Source organism: Pelmatolapia mariae, linkage group LG3_W (assembly GCF_036321145.2).
Source record: "Pelmatolapia mariae isolate MD_Pm_ZW linkage group LG3_W, Pm_UMD_F_2, whole genome shotgun sequence".
Taxonomy (NCBI): domain Eukaryota; kingdom Metazoa; phylum Chordata; class Actinopteri; order Cichliformes; family Cichlidae; genus Pelmatolapia; species Pelmatolapia mariae.
This window is the reverse complement of record NC_086229.1, coordinates 15928667-15948894: the sequence shown is the minus strand read 5'-3', so window position 1 is coordinate 15948894 and position 20228 is coordinate 15928667. Positions and strand designations below refer to the sequence as shown.

General features: G+C 41.5%; 1 protein-coding gene across 1 annotated transcript; it reads right to left on the bottom strand.

Annotated features, from left to right (window-relative positions):
• Positions 1-456: 456 nt before the first annotated feature.
• Positions 457-1935, bottom strand: LOC134624261 (zinc finger protein 814-like). Its single transcript, XM_065470127.1, has 2 exons — positions 797-1935; positions 457-637 (listed from the first exon to the last, which is right to left on the bottom strand). Exons 1-2 carry the CDS (start codon positions 1933-1935, stop codon positions 457-459), a joined length of 1320 nt encoding a protein of 439 aa, XP_065326199.1.
• Between the last annotated feature and the right edge of the window lie 18293 nt (positions 1936-20228).

Below are 20228 nucleotides of genomic sequence, written 5' to 3'. Positions count from 1 at the left end.
TGACTTAAAGTTTTTCCACAAAGGTCACAACAAAAGTCTTTCCCACAGCGATGACAGGGTTGAGAACTTGATCCATCTGTGTCGCTCTGCTTCTAAACAAAAACACAAAGACAGTGTAAGTCAGTCCTTCAACATTTTTATCCTGAACGTCACCTGAAATAAAGAGCATCTCTGCCAAAGTCCAATTACATTTTACTGTTTACATTATCACACTCAGCTCAATTTAATGTGCTATAAAAACTTTAAGAGTAAAAACATTAGAGTATTAATAGTTTAATGCTACAATAACAATAACACAATTCTCAAACACTATCCCTAAAAACCTGTGATTAGAGTCTGAATAATCATTCAGAGCTGCCTTTCCATGCAGTAGAATTGCTAACATGCTAACACAATTTGATGAGCAGAGTTGTTTCAAACAGTCGGGCTGACAAGATAAAAATATAAATACATACCTCACAGTAACTGCAATTGTAGAGTCTTTCTGGTGTGGATCTGTTGGTGTGCTTTCAGGTAACGTGGAGATTTAAAAGTCTTCTCACACAGGTCACATTTATAAGGTTGTTCCTCAGTGTGGGTAAACATGTGACGTCGTAACTTTGTGTTTGTAGTAAACTGTTTACCACACTGATCACAGCTGTACACATCATGTCTGGTGTGAATGCGTAGGTGTGTATTTCGGTTCCCTATCCGGCTGAAAGTTTTTCCACAAATGTCACAGCTGTACGCCTTAATTCCAGAGTGGGTAACTAGATGACTCTGTAAGCTGTGACTTTGAGTAAAAGCTCTGCCACACTGATCACAGGTGAACGCTTTAACTCCACTGTGGATGAGTTGGTGTGTTTTTAAGTTTGAAATGTGCGTAAAAGACTTTCCACACTCGTCACAGCTGAACGGTTTCTCTCCACTGTGGATGAGTTTGTGTGTTTTTAAGTTTCCAGACTCGGTAAAAGACTTTCCACACTCGTCACAGCTGAACGGTCTCTCTCCAGTGTGGATGAGTTTGTGTGTTTTTAAGCTTCCAGAGTGGGTAAAAGACTTTCCACACTCGTCACAGCTGAACGGTCTCTCTCCAGTGTGGATTAGTTGGTGTGTTTTTAAGTTTCCAGAGTGGGTAAAAGACTTTCCACACTTGTCACAGCTAAACGGTCTCTCTCCACTGTGGATCAGTTGGTGTCTTTTTAAGCTTCCAGAGAGGGTAAAAGACTTTCCACAGTCTCCACAGCTGAGCGGTCTCTCTCCACTGTGGATCAGTTGGTGTCTTTTTAAGTTTCCAGAGAGGGTAAAAGATTTTCCACACTCATCACAGCTGAACAGTCTCTCTCCAGTGTGGATGAGTTGGTGTGTTTTTAAGCTTCCAGACTGCGTAAAAGACTTTCCACACTCGTCACAGCTGAACGGTCTCTCTCCAGTGTGGATTAGTTGGTGTGTTTTTAACTTTCCAGATGTGGTAAAAGACTCTCCACAGTCTCCACAGCTGAACGGTCTCTCTCCAGTGTGGATTAGTTTGTGTGTTTTTAAGTGTCCAGACTGCGTAAAAGACTTTCCACAGTCTCCACAGCTGAACGGTCTCTCTCCAGTGTGGATCAGTTGGTGTGTTTTTAAGTTTCCAGAGTGGGTAAAAGACATTCCACACTCGTCACAGCTGAACGGTCTCTCTCCAGTGTGGATTAGTTGGTGTCTTTTTAAGTTTCCAGACCTGGTAAAAGACTCTCCACAGTCTCCACAGCTGAACGGTCTCTCTCCAGTGTGGATGAGTTGGTGTCCTTTTAACTTTCCAGACTCGGTAAAAGACTTTCCACACTCGTCACAGCTGAACGGTCTCTCTCCAGTGTGGATCAGTTGGTGTCGTTTTAAGCTTCCAGAGTGGGTAAAAGACTTTCCACAGTCTCCACAGCTGAATGATCTCTCTCCGGTGTGGATGACCTGATGCATTTTTAGGGAAGCTTTCACAGTAAAATCTTTCCCAAACTCGTCACGGTTGTATTTTTTTTTTCCACTTCTTTCTTCAACGAAACTGTCGGCCTCCTGAGAGCGCTGACTTTTCGATCCACGTTGGTCCTGCAGTGACAGAGATACAAACAGAGGCAGTGATTTGTGGGAAATACATTATTCTAACCGGCCTTCTATTAGTGGTATTTTGTGAGCTTTTATTAAATAAGTATTTATACTTATTTTCATACACACATTGCAAATGTGCTCATGAGAGTTGGCATTCAGTCTTTTGAGGATCAATGCAAACATGCTTACAGACACAGATAAATATTAGACTTGTTTCTAGGGCAAAGATTAGAGACATTTGGCTGTGCCTGTACGCCTGCTCAGTGAGATTAGCACAGAGTGTACTCTGGATGTTTCAGAGACGTGTACGAGGAGAAAAACCAGCAGAGGACGGTTTTTAAGTGTTGGTCTCCAGCTTGGCAGGTCCCACTGGCGCACCAGCTTCCAGCTCACCCCGAGCCGCGTGCTGTCCACCCTTACAGTTAGGGCTGCACGATTTTGCATAAAATGAGAATCACATTTTTTTTGCTTAGAATTGAGATCACCATTCCCTCACGATTTTCTTTTCCAATATAAATATTTATTGCACTTATTAACTACACATCAACTTCGTAACAGTTGAGACTGAACATAAAAACAATAAACATAAAAACAACAAATGTCTCACATTTTGTCGTTGCCGCAAAATGTTGTACTGCTTGAAATTCAGTCTCCACCGTTGCTCGACACTGCGTGTATAGAGCAGGTAGTGCAACAATAGAAAAATAGTTGCTTGACGGCACTGTGTAGCGTTTGTCTAGGGTGTTGATCATTTTCATCGCAGACCACGAGCTGCCACAATAATAAAACATTTTTTATTTAATTATAAAAAAATTATTTCTCCTAATTATGACCTGGGTTTTAACTAATTAATAACACCAAAGGAAACATCACAAAACACACTTAAGGTCATGAAAATGAATTGCGATTTAGTAATTCACTGAGGCATCCATCCTATTCATTGAAAAGTATCGGTATTGGTATCGGTGATAATGGCCCGACTTTACTTGGTATCGGATCGATAACAAAATATGCAGTATCGCACACCACCATCAAGCAGTGCAACTTCGTAGCTGAGCAAAGTCGCACTGTCAGTAAACACAACCAGAGTTACATAAGGCACGCGGGATTATAAGGGGCACTGTCGATTTTTAGAAAAATCAAAGGATTGACTTTAAGCGTGCAGTATTTTCCAAAAACACGGTAATAGCGACGGCCTGCTAGCATGCTCTACCAAAAATAGTGCTTTGTTGTGCATCTGACGGAGGAAAGCCAAACCAGTTCCACACCGCTGAAGTTGCAGCATTTTTACAAACCAATTCTGGTTCATCCGTTTCATTTAACAACCCACTTTTTCTTCTCGCTGCCATGTGCTTATGAAAACATATGCACTGCGCATGCGCGTTTTACCCACATTCTATCCAATATTTCATTTTCCTATCGTTGCCTAAAATTACAGGTATTACCGTGAACGGTATGATATAGCCCAGCCCTACACGTGTCAATATTTATGTCTCCAGATTGTTCGTATAGTGAGCCATTAAGACTGTACTCTTGGTACAGTTTTTATTTTTGCTGCTTTTGTCTTACACTGTCAAACAATCACAGATTTGCAGCGTTTGTATGTGTGTGCAAAAGCAAATGTGCCAGGCCTCAAAGACAATGGGTGGTTTGCACAACAAAAGCAGGATGTGAATCGAGCATATGACCTGTACAAATCTCAGCAGGGGTGATTAACACCTCGGGACTTGCACCAGAACATAAAAAAGTCAGCAATTCTAGTAGGTGTTGGTTTCAAGGGATTTCTGCAAATTTGCGCAGGGCTAGTAAATCTAGTGTTGAAGTTAGCTCGGTGCTTACCTTTAGATGAGCCCACAAACCGAGAGAAACTCCGTGATGAAGCTGGAACTCTTTCCAAACAGGAAACAGGTCAGGGAGCAGAGACCCACGTGGTTCACGCTGATCTCAGCTACGATCCAGGAGACAAGGGTGTGCAGATCGATGCAGATATCGATCCAAACGTTGGTAGTGGTATATGATCGATACTTTAGTTTGTTTCTCTCCTGGAGGTTCACTATTTACTCGCTGTGGATGAAAAAGCAGCTCTGTCTGTGTGAACACCTCTTCTTATGCGGCAGATGCACTTTGCTCCGCCCCCTTCTTCCTGTCCTGCTGGGATTTGTTACTGTGCCGTCACGTGACTCAGATGCGCGCAGAAGACGCATTTGGAGATATTTTATGACTGTAAATGAAAATGCTGGAGAACAGCTGGAAGGCTGTGAAGCCACAGGGGACCACAACAAGCTGTAGAGTTCAGCTTATTTTTCACACCTCAGTTAAATGCTTTGACTGAAGTCTCACTGCACACACTCAAACTTAGTGTTTGTGTACACCTTGGTCATTATAACCTGACACTGATCAGTGCTGCTCTGACGACCACACTCACATCCATGTAATCATTTAACTGGGATGATCTGGATTTACTGCACAATGCTGAATGTGTCCTTACAGTACAGGGAATAACTCTCTCTGTGTTCCTGTAGAGAAACTCTGGGTTTGTGTGCTGACGAGCATCACTCACAGTATGATACAAAGGCTCACTCATACCTTTCCACACATGTGACAAATTCAAAAAGATGCTGAAACCTTTAGAACATCATAAACTACACATTGTTGTACTCTTTTAGGATGGAACAGCTTTCAGATTTATTTACTCTTAAAGGATAAAAGATGTTTTTAAGAATTTTGCATTCAAGAGGAGAATGTTTAAATAAGTCATGTAAATGAGAATTTAAAAGTTGGTGGCTGCAGTATATACAAATTGGTGTATCTCAAAAATAAAACTATGAAGACTCTCAAAATTAATTTGGAAACTGTTTTATGCAACTTTTTTACATTTACAATTTTGAGGGATGAACCTCTGAAATTACTTTAACTAGAAATTTGTGTAAAAATACCACTATTGCAATTTATGTAGTTGCTGTATTGATGTATAGCAACTTAAAATACTCCCAGAAATGGCACTACAACATGTAAAAATATAAAGATAAGCTCAGGCGGACTGGGTTCTTTAGTAGGTCTAAAGGGTCAAACTGCGTCCTCACATCATGAATATGAAGGGTTGTAGTGGGAGAAGGTGGTGTGAAATCCTCATAGCTGTGGAGTGAGGAGGGGGCTCCTGTGGGTGAAGTCTTTGATGGTGGTGATGGCTCTGTGCTGGTGGGAGTGGGGGGATGATGGACCAAAGTGTCTCTATTGTTGGGGAAGGTGGAGGTGTCAAGGCTGCTTGATGTCTCATCAAACCAGCAGTAAAAGTCGTTGAGGGTGTTGGCCAACAGCAGGTCGTCAGTGGAGTGGGGCTGTGTGCTTATATCCTTACTCTCATTTCCCTTAGCGTATCTGTAACATGCAACTTCTGTCGGTGCTGTGCTACTGGAAACTGAATTTCCATCACACTATATGTTGTGATGATCTCAGTTCAGTCATGGTGTGTTCTGCAATCCTGCTGAATTGTGTTCCAGTCCCATCGACTGTGTATGAGCGTACAAACAGGCGTATGGCGGGGATGAATCGGAATGTCTTGAGCCTCAGCATCACAAAACCAGGATGACCATAAATGTTTCTTGTCCTGTTGGATGATGATAAGACTGTGACATGGGATGCCACCTTTGGTCTTGTGATGAAGCAAAGCTCAGGAAGAAGTGTGATTAAATGGTACCCACATGTGTGCTGCTGAGAAGGATGTACAGGTGTACCTGCTGCCAAATCCAAGCCTCCTCAGGTTAGTTGTAGCTGCAGAACGCTATAGGACTGAGACAGCTGAGGCATCAAATATTTGATTAAACGGATGAAAAAGGTGTTTCTTCCATATAATTATCACTTTTTAAAATCTTTAGCAACTTCAAGTTTGTCAGTGTGCTCAGGTCACAGAAACAAGAAAAGAAGTTTGACACTTCAGAGCACATGTGTCAAACTCAAGGCCTGCGGGCCACATCTGGCCTGGCAGACATTTATATCTGGCCCGCGAGATCATTTTATATAGATTTATTATTATTGTTATGCATGGCCCGGCAATATGAGGCGCTAATAACACACAAACTACAGATCCCATAATGCAGCGCTGCAGCCTCCTTGCTGAACGCTAGGCTAACTGAGAACATTCCCGCGTCAATCAAGTCCAACTTCTGTTAGCTAGCAGCTCACAATGGAGAAGAGAAAAGTTGATTTCTGAAAACCGAGCCTGTCAGCACCGGTGGGAGACTGATTGTTTACAAACATTGCTGGTAAACCCGTGTGTCTTATTAGTGGAGCTAATGTGGCTGTAATTAAAGAATTGAATTTAAGACAAAACTATGAGACAAAACATCAGGATAAGCTGAAAAACCTGAATGCAGAGCAGAAACTAGATAAAGTAGAAGAGCTAAAGAAGAATCTGACATTTCAGTGTTTTGAGTGCAGTGTTTTGTGTTGTTTCACTTTAAATTTGTTTAAAAGGAAAAAGCTGAAAATTTAAGTAGTTAAAAGTTGAAATGTATGAAATGTAAATAGTTAGTTTCTGTTTTTTTATCATTTATTTATTACATTTTATGTGGAGTGAATAAATAAAAGTATATTTACAGTGGCCCCTAGAGACAAAGCATGTACACACTCCAAAACATGTACAAACTCCGGAGCACGTACAAACTCCAAAACACAACGGAAGTGCTCCAGGATGCTAGGGGCCGTGTTGAGCTTTTGTTACCTAGTGGCTACACAAGCCAGGAAGTACCAACAATTGGATTGGGTGTGTGGTAGTAACAGGTAAATGAAGTTTTTTTTTTTTTTTTTTTAAGTATTTGAATATATATATATATATATATGAGTGCTTGTGTATTAATACAAAAACAATAGACATATGAATTCGATTGTGTAATTTAAGTGATCTAGGTAGCTCTGTTTTGGAAGTTCAGTTAATGCTAGAAATGTGTTTTGGAGTTTGTACGTGCTTTGGAATTTCTAAGTGCTTTGGAGTTTGTACGTGTTTCGTCTCTAGGCGCCCCCATAAATATTTATATATAAACATACATAAAAAAAAACACGGTTTTTTACATTACTAATTCCTCTTGTGCATAATTTTATATTGCTGTTGATAATTAATTAATTAAAGCAACAAAACAACCTGAAGAGTCGGATGGGAGTCGAAAGAGCCGGCTCTTTTTAGTGAGGTGAGCCGAAAGAGCCGGTTCTCTAAAAAGATCCGGAAATCCCATCACTAGCGTACACAACGAAGAATAAAAAAAGAGGGTGACCTGCAGTCATGACACAACAGGCGCCACCATGCGGCGATGAACTGCATTACAACACGCCACTGCTGAGTAAGTGTATTTGTAATGTTTTATCATCGTAAGTTTAATCAATAAACAAGTTCAGGTCGCTGAGAGTTTAGTTTGGAGATAAGAGCTGTTTGAGCAGTGCAGCTCCCTCAGACAATACATATGCCAGTGAAAGTAAAAACCAGTTAACCTGGAAGACAGGACACTGCTGTTCACGTGAAACCGAAAGTAAACAGTATAGCTGGTGTTTCTCCCTCCACTGTGTTTTATCCACGGCTCCAAATATATGTATGAGATATAAATCCCCAAATATTAAGAGCAACAATGAGAAGTATTTGGATTTAACGGGTTGCTGTTTCTTGCAGGAGATTGAAGATGCTGCTGTTGCTCCTGCTCCTCACGAGCGGTAAGAAACTCTTACTATGTTATATACTATATGTAAACAATGTTTATCTTGCACTCAGACCGAAGTTTGATCATTATCGCACAGGTAGATACACGCAGTGTGTGAAATTACCGATGTAATGATGGCTTTAATGTAGGAGAGCGAGGGGTGGTGTGAGGAAGTCTGGACCGACTTTGTGTTGAAAGTTTGAGCTTTGAGAGGCTAACTAGCCGTGCTAAGCTAGCTCGCTGACAGGTCATGGCTGCAGATAAAAGGCTTTATTGACAGGTGCGATAATCCTTTATATCACAACAACATCATTCTCAGACAGGTGACAGGAACATGCAATGAAGTGGACACCTATATCTGCTATTGTTGCCAAAGTGTGTCAATGTTAACTGAAGCTGCGAGTCCCAATTCTGCCCTGGTCCTCCTCCATTAGGACATGCCTAGAAAAACCTCCGTTTGGAGGCATCGTTGTAAGATGCATGAACCAGCTCAGCTGGCATCTTTTGATACGGCAGTACTCTAAGCCTAAATCATAATATAAGATGAGTAACAGTATGGTGGACATTAGGTAATATGTTTTCTTTTTGTCTGTTAATAATCATGTTGAACTGCACGATTATTTGCAGCTACCAGGTAGTTAATGCTATCCACCAAGTCTAAAAACAGCATGTTAATACTTGGAGATCCTGAAGGCTGCTCCAAAAATGATGACATTATATTTTAAATATTTGTTCAATTCAAATGATCTTTTCCTCTCAAAGAAATCTACTACATGTGTCATTTTTATGTCATGTGTAATTTCCATTGCAAACATTAATCACAGTTAAATTAAGAGGGGATGGCAATAAAAACTCCAGTGATACCATCAAGTACACTGCAATTTCAGTTATGGAAAGGTCGCACTGCGTTCTCCGGGAGTCCGGACTCCCGTGTGAACTTACAAAGTCTGGACAAGTGACGACTGGAGTACGGACTCGCATACATGAGTACTGAGAAACAGCCTGACAGTCTGCAGTCTATGAACTAACATCAACTAACTCCAACTAACAATGTTAGCTCTGTAGCAAGCAGCCTTAATGAATACTAATAGGAATCACACAGCAATAGTACATCAAAGATACTGAAGTTTTGGCCGTCCCATTCTTCTTATGAAGTGGTGTCGGAGTTTCCAAGTGAGGAATGATTTCCTGCCCGTGCACTGCTGGCTCTGGGTTCATTGTGTAACTGACACCACCAGCAGGACGCTTGCATTAGAGCCTTATTATGTGTTTGGTTTTGGTTTCTGGTAATCAGAATCAGAGAAACTTTATTAAACCCTGATGGAATTTGAGTAAAAAAAACCAAAAATAAATAAAGTGGGCCATGAGTCATGCTCGAAACAGCGATATGCATGCAACATGTGATATATGTGTACATGCTCATCCAACTGAGCTAAACCTGCGCCCGAACTTGTTTAATCACCAACACTGGAGAAGGCATAGAGTGGGGATAACCTAAGTAGCCTATAATATATAAAACAGGAAAAGACCGCCGTGCATTTATTTCAACAAAGTAACTGTATTCTGATTACCACCTATGTAAACGTTAACTGTAAAGAAATAGAGTTTCTCATATTGTGTATTTTAAATATGTCAGTACATGTATTCCATTACTCCCCAACACTGACTACATCTCTGCATGTTGGAACGTTTTTAGTTGATCATTTAAAGCTATTTCTGCTCCTAGTGGTCCATTTTTGCAGCTGGGACCTAACCCAAATGTTTCCTTAGGAGTGTTTTGGGAGAATGTGTTCATCCATTCAGGACAGAAAAGGACACTTGGATAATCTGTGCTGAGGAGCATTAAACTGTTCTTGATACATCGAGAGCTCCTTCAGACACAGCAGCCTTTTCACTCTATTTAAATATGTAAAGATTAAAATGTTGTCATTTCTTTGTAAAATGTTCCCTAAAGATAATGTTACTTGTAATCTATTATTTCAAAACTAAATCAAACCCAAACATTCCTTTGATTTCCAATGGACCGAACCCTAAAATGAAACAACAAACATGAGCAGGAAAGTAAACTAAAATAAGATCTTACTGATACAGCCTCTGTGGTATATGGCATTGCATTCTTTTAGGTGTGCAGAGTTGTCTTCTCTTCTCAGGGAGACAAATGTCAGTAGACTTTTTACATATTGTCCATGATGAAAAACTCAAGATTTCTTTTAAAACACTGAAACATTCATTATGATCCCTCAATTGTCTGTAGCTGTAGCACCAGTTCATAAATTCCAGTTTAGTTACCACTCAAAGCAAAGAGTAGTGAGCCACATTAGTGAAGTCAGAGGTCAGTAGGGATGGGTACTGGTATCCGGTGCCATTATGGTGCCGGTTCTGACATAAACGGTAGTAACCAGACCGAAAAGCAGCGCACATTTCGGTGCTTTTTTTCCTGAGACGTCATACACTTTAGATTCTAGCCAATCATTTTACGTTTCCGAGGATAGTAGGCGGGCCCAGGTACGTACGTTCTTTTAGAGCAGAGCTACAGATTAAAAATGCCCAAGGCGAAGCGGTCAAAAGTCTGGCTGTACTTCACAGCAAAAGATGCAAACTCAGCAGCCTGCAACAAGTGCTTTAAGCTGATACTGTGATACTGTCAAAGGAGGTAACACCTCAAATCCGATAAAAAACCTGGCGACGCATAGCGGTTTTTTTTAAAAGCTGAGAAATACACCATATTTGATCGCTTGCTGCGAGACCTCACATCGAGCACATCTACTGCGCGTGTGGTGCCTGTTATCGGACCCGGAGTTAGCAACATCCCCCAAGAACCTGAAGAGTAGAGTCCTGGCCCCTAGCCCTGCCAGTGTAGCAGAAATGATGACGGATGATGATGGCAGCAGCAGCCGTTCTTCTCTGCGTGAGTAGCTTAATGTTGTTCGTGTGTAATTTACGTTGAGTAGGCTAACCACGTTTTTAAATTAATGCATGTAAGGTGAACTAGCAAACACAGTCGTAGTTACATGCGGCTGTCTTCTTGTTTGATGGCAGATAGCTGCAGAAAAGGCTAACATTGTTATCTTTTTACAAAAAAACACCTGAACATGAGAGGTTTGTGGACAAATTTTGTGTTCTCCATTCTTTAAGCACCGGTTTGAGCACCGTTTAAGCACCGGCACCGTTTCAAAAGTACCGGTTTGGCACCGGTATCGGATAAAACCTAAACGATACCCATCCCTAGAGGTCAGAAATGCAGAAACTTGTCATTTGCCATGAGTGTGACTGCTATTGGTCCTATATTTGATATTGTGGTTTCTTGTCCTTTCAGATCACCACGTGGAGGTGAAGGTGGAGGAAGGCTCAGAGTCTGTCACCCTGCCCTGCAAAACAACACCTGACCTGCCTGAGAACACCAGAGTGGAGTGGACTCGCTCTGACCGTGAACTCTTGATAGTTCAGGAGTATTCAAACAAAGGTGGCAAACTTATGAAACAGGACAAGTTTTACAGAGACCGAACAGAAATGAATGAAGACCTGCTGAAAACTTCAGTCTGACCCTGAAACAGCCCACAGAGAGACACAGGAGGATACATCTGCACCATCTACAGGGACAAAGACATCCTGAGACAGAAAGTAGTGCTGCACTATGTCAGAGGTCAGAGCTGGTGGACAGTGGCTCAGATTAACTTCACAATTCAAAGGTCATAATTTATTTATGCATTTATTTTTTGTTTCTCCACAGAAAAACTTCCACTTTGGGCCACAGCTGTCATAGTTCTTCTTGTTCTTGTGTTTTTTGGGGGTCTCACATATAGTTTTCAACACTATTTCATGTCAGGTGAGTCTCTTGTGCCAGACACACTAGTGGTTAACAAGTGTCCCCTGGTGGCTCCTTAACTGTCACTCAAAGGTCCAGAAGTTGAAAGAATTGCTGTCCTTCAGCTTTCTTTAAAACTCTGAAAACTTGCTGCTGCTGTTTGTACAGTTCATGTTGTTTGTTGTCCTGTCAGACTGTCAGGTGGAGGTGGAGTCAGGGGTGGAGTCTGTAAAGCTGCCTTTCAAAACCAAAGCAAAAAATATACCTGAAGATGCTAAAGTGGAATGGAAGGACAGATACAACAACAAAGTCCATGTGCACCAGAATGGTTGTGATAGGATTGAAGACCAAAGCCCAGCATACAGGAAGCGAACAGAGATGAACCTGCTAGAAACTGGAGACCTCAGTCTGACCCTGAAATACCCACAAACAAGGACAGAGGCACCTACACCTGCACCGTCTACAACAAGGAGGGAGGAAAATTCCAGATAGACAAACAGGTGGAGCTTAAAGTCAGAGGTCAGTGTGCACTTAGTTTTACTTGTATTTCATATAATATTAACTTGATTCACTGATGATGATGGGAAAATGTTGTGCTTCTGCAATATTCTTTATATTGAGACCAAGTCGTGCCATCAAAGTGCCTTTGTTCACTTTGACTCTGTCCCCAAAAGTAATCAGTTAAATGAGGCACATTGTGTCTGTGCCAGATCTTTTCGCTGAATGAATATACTGAGGCTATACACATTCATTAATTACCTGGATTATATTACTTTGTCTTCATTTGGCTGCTCATTTTAAAGGTTGCCACAAGTTATCCTCCTACATCTCCCCCTCTTCCAGCATCCACCCCTAACAGTCTTGCTGCTCTCCTTCTGTCACAAAACACCTTTGATGTTGATCTCCACCCAATCCACCCCGCCTGCATTCTCCTTTATCACCTCCCTTTGCATTGTCCATTCCTTTCAAGGGTTGACTCCAGGTAGTTAAACTCATCTACTTTCACTACTTCTGCTACTTCCATGTTCACCTTCCCACCTGTCTGCCTCTCATGCATGCACTTGTATTCTGCTATGCTTCTACTGACAGTGCACATCACCCTTGTTTGTGAAAATCAGTTCTCTCTAAAGTGAGAGGATACTTGTTAAACAACAGGATGTGTTAGAAAGTCTGATCAAAAAGGTCCACTGCCCTCTTTTCTTTCCACTCTTAATCGTTCTTATACCTGCCCTCACTTCCTCCTTACTAATCCTCTGAAATAATGATTCACGGTTTCCTTTATCTGTGCTTCTCACTCTTTCATTTTCTTCATTCATCAGCCTCTCAAACTACTTCCTTCTCCTCAACACACTTTCTTCACTCGCTGGTACATTTTCATCTTTATCTCTAATCATCTTAACCCAGTGGTTCCAAACCTTTTTTTGCTAACCCCCCTTTGTTTTACAAGAAAATCCATTGCAGTTTATTTCACACATGAAACCTTTGTAAACATTTGAACAAATAAAATTCAACATCAATAAATTGCAGGTTCAATAAAATAAAAAACTCTTTTAAATGACAGAAAAACAAACCATCTTCATAGTGTGATTCTTTTAGGTCCTCCGTGTAAAATGGAGTGAAAAACATAAACAACTCTGTTAAGAGATTTCTTAGGATTTTGGGATTTTTATTATGTTATGCTTAAAAGTACGTTTCATTATCTAAATGTGTTTGCTCTTTTCAGTATTCAGCTTAAACTCTGCAACTCTGTGCAGACTCCTAAATGGGGAAGTTACACAGGAAGAATGCAGTTCTATTTTCTCTCTTCCTGTATGTGCTCTCTGAATAAAGACTCTTCCTTTTTACTGCAGCGGGGCGAGTCTCTCTGAGTCTCACCCGTGTACACGTAAACCTGTCTGAGCGTTTTATTCCGACCTGAGTTGCAATACAGGAAAACTCCTGACAAACTCCCTCAATGGAAAAATCAGAAATTAAAGGTTTGTTGTGTAAAAATAACACATTTAATCCTGACATTGTTTTAGTGGCTGGTGTGAGCTGCTTGTTGCTGCAGATCTTCTCAAACCTGGGTGGAGTTTTAAAACCGCCACTCTGAGTTCATTTTCAATGTCCAGCTTTGAACTGTAGTTTTTTTTATATTGATTGAAGCCACAGCAGAAAAGACTACCTCACATAAGTAGGATGTGATAAAAGAAGTAAGGCCAGCCTCTCTTACCTAGCAGTGGGTAAATTTTCTCCACTCCAATCCAAAATGCAGAAAGGGTCTGCTGCAATTTACCTCCAACTGATGAGGAAGAAAAAGCTTCTGCTTCCTGTTCAGCTCATGTTGTGCTTTGTTGTCCTCTCAGTCCCCCAGGTGGAGGTGGATTCAGGGGTGGAGTCTGTCCAGCTGCCTTTCAAAATCAGAGTTCGTCTGATAAAAAAACTCCCTAAAGTGGAGTGGACGGAGAACAAGAAGAAGGTCCATGTGTATAAGAACGGCTCTGACCAGCCTGAAGAACAGCACCAGGTTTACAGAGATGAATGAAGACCTGCTGAAATCAGGAGACCTCAGTCTGACCCTGAAACACCCCACAGACTGGGACACAAACACCTACACCTGCACCGTCTACAGCAGGGAGGGAAACATCCTGCTGAAGAAACAAGTGGAGCTTAGTCAGAGGTCAGAGCGTACATGGTTTTGCCTTGGATTTGATATTTGATATCATATTCATTTTTGACCTTTTTAAACAAATCTTTTCTCTCCAGCCTGATTTTTTTTTTTTTTTTTTTAACTAGAAATGCAACAATGAGAATTATTGCAATACAACAACTAAAAATAATGGGTCAGTTACTGATGATACTAAAAACATTTTATCTGACCGTTTTGGAAAGGCATATTAAAGCCATATAAAGTGATGGCTGTTGACTAACCTTTTGCTTCGGTGCACCCATATTTTTCAACCGCATCAATTAAGACCACATTTTTACATTTGCACTTTTTCAGGGGGAAATTGCCATACAGACAATATTGATTTGTAAATGATTAACTAACAATCTTGTCAACACAAAGTTCTTTATTTGAAGCAGATTTCTACAAGAAAGTTAAGTTACTGAAAAAGTGCTTAAAGTGCTTTGGCAATCTTTGGCAATATTGTAGACAATGTTAAACTTAATCATCGTCTGATGACCTTTTTTGCTGCTGCCTGCAGCTTAAAGTCAGTGGGGAGAGGGGACACTTGGGCAGTGCATTTATCACAGCATACAATGTGTTTTCTGGATCCACTGTGTATCAGTATTGCCGGCCATGGTCTTTCCACACTCACCATAGTAAATGCAGTGCATCATGTTGCCAGCTTTATAACAGATAACCGCCTTAAAAATCTTTTGCAGAAGAACCAAGACTGAAGAAAACCATGAATGAACATCTGAACATTACCTGATGCTGCTGCAGTGAAGCAGAGGAATGTTACAGAGGTTTGATTAGAGACACAGCTAAGAGTTTTGCAATTTGGCATAATTTTTAAGTTTTAATTTCGTTAGTATTAAACATTTTTGGGGAAAAGAAGAAAAACAGTGCTGAACCCAATGGTAGACTGGTGCGTAATAAGAAGAAAGATTGTGCAGAAAACAGAGATTTGAGATGGGAAACTGTTCTTGAAGTACATTTGGGTCAAAGAGGGACAAAACCTGCAGTTCAGAATCAGTGAGATGTCGACTTTCAGCCCCGACGGCACGAACACACTGAGAAAGCCAACATCTTAGCGCTCTGTTTGTCTTTGTGGAATCTGTTTACCTGCTCTCATTTACTGTTGTAGCTATTTGGTGGTTCCTGAAATAGTTTGTGAGCTCCTGGAGTTTCTGGCAAAATTAATTTATATTGAAAAATGAATTCAGGATTTAATGAATTAATGTTGCTTTATTCAAGCTAAAATCATTTTAAATCAGTTATTGAAACCCAGCCTACTACTCACCTCTGTCTATGCGCCTGCATTTTCAAACATAAACACGTAGGCCGACAGGACTATCAGAGAGGTCCCACCCCTGACTACCTTTGGTTGGTGTAGACCACGATATGGTAGATAGACCATGATATACGCGACAGGCTGGTGCGACCTACGATTTTCTTTTAGTTGGTTTAGGGTTGGTTTAGGGTCCGGATGGCTTGAGGATAGAAGCTCTTCTTGAGTCTCTCTGTCCTTGCCCGGATGATGCGGAACCTTCTACCAGATTGTAGAAGTTGGAACAGTTTGGTACCAGGATGGGACGGGTCTGGGAGGTTTGCCTCTATTACTGCTGTTCTTGCTGATCTGCACTGCGCCCATTAAATATCGTATCCAATTTAAAATACTGCTGCTTACTTTTTAAATTATCAACAACACAGTGCCGAGCTACCTTATCGAATTCCTTAGATTGTCCTTGTTAGAGCACTAAGATCATCTACTCGGGTAATCTTGGTGCAGCCGAGATCTTGGCTGAAATCTAGAGGTGACCGTGCGTTTGCCTTGGCTGCACCTGATTTGTAGACTTATTCTGTTTCTCTTTTATACATTTCTTTTATGCTTTTGTGCTTTTACCATGTTTTTATTTGATGTGCATTTCATTGCTATTTCTGTGTATTAGTGACATCGACCTGTTAGCATATTTTGTACTTTGTTTTGGTCTTGCAATATTTATGTTCTATTTTCTGCTTTTTTTTTGTTAAGCACTTTGGTATACTGTTGTTTTTTAACTGTGCTCTATAAATAAAGTTGTATTGTAACAAATGTAATTTTAAAGTGATTCAGCCTGTGTTTTGAGACACTTCATCTTCTGTCTATGACAGTCTAACACAGCCCTCTGTCGCTGAGAGGTCTCCAGTCCTCCCCATCACCTTCATGGTAGACCACACCACATGCAGCAGTTTAGATTTTGCCTGCCATACCACAATGATATGTCGTACCTTACTATGCTGTCCAGTGCAGCCTGGTAGTACAAAACCATTACTTTCGGATCAACTCCAAACACCCCTAGTCTGCTTAAAAAATTTGAAATGGACATTCCAGCTAAAGAGATAATCGACGTGAATGCCACGGTCGATTAGACCTGGTTGGGATTGAGCTGGTTTCTTCATTATGAATAAGCACTGGACATCATCTCCTCACCAACAGACAAGTGTTTGTTTGTGTTTGTCTGTTGGTCAACTCTTTGTACAATCACTTATAAAGAGTAAACAGGACTGGTAAACTAACACAGCGGCTTTTCTGGATCTTTGGTTTTTATTTAGCTTTTTCTCAGTTTTTAAATGAATCATGGCTGCACGCAGCCTTTGAAACACATGTTCAACAACAAGCCACAGAAACCTTCATCACATTAAGTTCCTCTTGAGCCTCTCTGTTTTTGCCCGGATGGTGCACAACCTTCTGCCTGATTGCAGAAGCTGGAACAGTTTGTTGCTGGGATTGGAGAATAAAATTATCATTAATATTGTTTTGGCAAATGTGAGATGAACCTGTGTGATTGTTTTGGTCTGCAGCTGTTTTCTTCTTGGGATTCTCCCAGGATGAAACCAGGGTTCCTACTGCTTTAGGAAAGTTAGATTTAAGACTTTTTTTGTCACTCACAATAGGACCAATTTAACAATAACTAAAAACACATAAATTCATTAAGAGTTATAGACTCAACAGGGGTTAGAGGTCAACATGTTGAAATTTGCGTGTGATCAGTGATGAGGGTTTCTGTATTACCCCTGACATGCTATTTATTTTACAGTCAGCAGACTTCACCAAGTCTGAAAGACTTTCTTCAAAACATACAACATGCCTCATACACACTTACACTGCTGCTTTTATCCATGATGATTCTGGCTCACAGACAGGAAAAAAGAAAATCATGTCTTTGAATGTTTGAGACATTTTAATAACAATTAGTCTTATTCTGAATTTTCATGGATCTGATCTGAAGTCTGAGGTGTTTCTTTGGATGATGTTAAAGACGGAGTACTGTCTCCTCGGTAACCTGGACCTCTGAAGGTTTGGGGTTTTTTTTCTTACTAACATTAAAAACTGAAGAAAACCGCAGTTTTAATTTAACGATTCAGAGTCAGTACTTTGAAATCTTAAAATGTAAATTATGAACCTGCAAATCACCAAAATCGGTTCACTTCTATTACATCATCTCTGGTCAGGTCCTGTCAGGTTACAGATAAAATTTTCTACAAGACCTGGTCTGAATCAATTTTTGCTTCTTGTGTTTGTTTTTGTATTTTCGTTGTTTCCAGTTACATGTCCTCGAAGTACACTGGGGTGAACCAAAATTAAAGTGGACCTGTGTAAGGTCTATGGCTGAGGAACAGAAAGAACAGTGGTGTACTGGATGTTTGATCTGTTTTCTGATAATTCACAAGAGAAATTTAAAAAAGTGAACATGAGTGTGAACAAGCAAACTAAATCTAGTTTCAACCAGTCTGGGCAACAACAAGTGGGGAAATTAGATTTATGAAACTGACTTAGTAGCCTTGATACTGTTTTATTGGTGATACTTTAACGCGACGTTTCCATAAATTTAATTTGCGACTACTCTCACCTCTAAACTCATCATCATACACAGACACTAATAACTGGAGCTCCAGGTACCACAATTTACATTAGCAACAGCTTAATCTTTAAGTACCTTCTATCCATTTCTTCCTCTTAACCGGGGCAGCAGCCTAAGCAAAGAAGCCCAGTCCTCCCTCTCCCTCCCCAGCCACCTCTTCCAGCTTGACTGGGGAGCACCAAGACGTTCCCCGGGGCCTCCTTCCGGTGGATATATGCCCAAAACACCTCACCCAGGTTAAAGCTCATTTCCACCACTCGTATCTGCAGTCTTGTTCTTTCAGTCACTACCAAAGCTCACAACCACAGGTGAGTGTAGGGACATAAACTGACCGGTTATTTGAGAGCTTCACTTACATTCAGCCACATTCCAGTGTGAGTCAGTGATGCTCTTTGATTCTGACAGTCTGGAACAATGAGGTTGTACATTTTCTTCTCACATGTAATTCTGATGTGAATAAAATATCACTTCAGTGTTTCAGTTTTTAGAGGTGCTTTGACTAGAAATGATCGACTTCATTGTCTGACTGTGTTGTGTCTCCTCTGCAGGGAGAGTTCAGGTCCAGGATCAAACAGGGGACATCAGGAACAGAAGCAGCTCCATTGATCCGACTCCTCTGATGGCTGATCAATCAGTTTGATCTGTGTGTTCTTTGATTATTGATCAGTGATGTCAGAGTGGAGTCAGTGTGATGTTGTTGTTGTGTGTTTGAGACTTTTAGTGTCCATGAAGGTCTCTGCTGCCGTAGATCCTCTGAACTGTGACAGAGGTCTCACTCTGGAGGAAACTCTCAGTACTTTCCAGCAGCTCCTCCATCATGGAGGACGTTCCCTCACTGTAACAGGTGGAGGAGAGAGGAGAGGAAGCACAGGTGGATCCTCTGAGGAAGAGGAGTGTTCCTACAAACCACATGATCACATGACCAGAATGGTATAAGTACAAAGTCAGATTAATGGGTTTGCAGGTGTCCTTAAAGTCAGAGTTCTCAGATACAGAAAACTGTCACTCTTTTTACCTGTTATGTCACCGTGGTAACTGAATGAAACACTGCATTTATGTCAGTTTTTTTTAATTGTTTATTTTCCATTTTATTTACATGTTTGAAGTAAAGCAATCTGTCAATCAATAACCATCATTGTAATATTAATCTCTCCAGTCTCACACAAAGCAGACCAGTGATTTTACTTTACTTCCATATGATGTGTTGTTTGTATGTCTTTTGTCTTCGTACTGGTCATACTGGGTCTTGTACCATTTTTGAGTTTTGCTTTTTTATTTATTTATTTTAATTTTGTCCCAGTTTCTAGTCTTGGTAGCTGGGTCTGCCCCGGGGCCTCCTCCCGGTGGGACATGCCCGGAACACCTCACCCAGGAGGCGCCCAGGAGGCATCCTTGTCAGATGCCCGAACCACCTCAACTGGCTCCTTTCGATGTGGAGGAGCAGCGGCTCTACTCTGAGCCCCTCCCGGATGGCCGAACTTCTCACCCTATCTCTAAGGGAGAGGCCAGCCACCCTTCGGAGGAAGCTCATTTCTGCCGCTTGTATCCGCGATCTCGTTCTTTCGGTCACTACCCACAGCTCGTGGCCATAGGTGAGGGTAGGGACGTAGATCGACCGGTAAATTGAGAGCTTCGCTTTTACACTCAGCTCCCTCTTCACCACGACGGACCAGTGCAGCGTCCGCATCACTGCAGCCGCAGCACCAATCCGTCTGTCGATCTCCGGCTCCCTTCTCCCATCACTCGCGAGCAAGACCCCGAGATACTTGAACTCCTCCACTTGGGGCAGGAACTCATCCCCGACCCGGAGTGGGCACTCCACCCTTTTCCGGCTGAGAACCATGGCCTCAGATTTGGAGGTGCTGATCCTCATTCCCGCTGCTTCACACTCGGCTGCGAACCGCTCCAGTGCGAGCTGGAGGCCCTCACCTGATGAAGCCAACAGAACCACATCATCCGCAAAAAGCAGAGATGAGATTCTGAGGCCACCGAAGTGAAAGCCCTCCGCCACTTGGCTGCGCCTAGAAATCCTGTCCATAAAAATTATGAACAGAACCAGTGACAGCCAGTGGCAGTGGCAGTGGCAGCCCTGGCGGAGCCCATCACCCACCGGGAACGAGTCCGAC

Bases quoted from the DNA above. Each gene is read 5' to 3' on its own strand.
- LOC134624261 (XM_065470127.1), bottom strand. From the start codon at position 1,935: ATGCATCAGGTCATCCACACCGGAGAGAGATCATTCAGCTGTGGAGAC. The intron at 638-796 runs GTGTGGCAGAGC...TGATGTGTACAG, and splicing joins AAAGCGTTCACCTGTGATCA to CTGTGATCAGTGTGGTAAAC.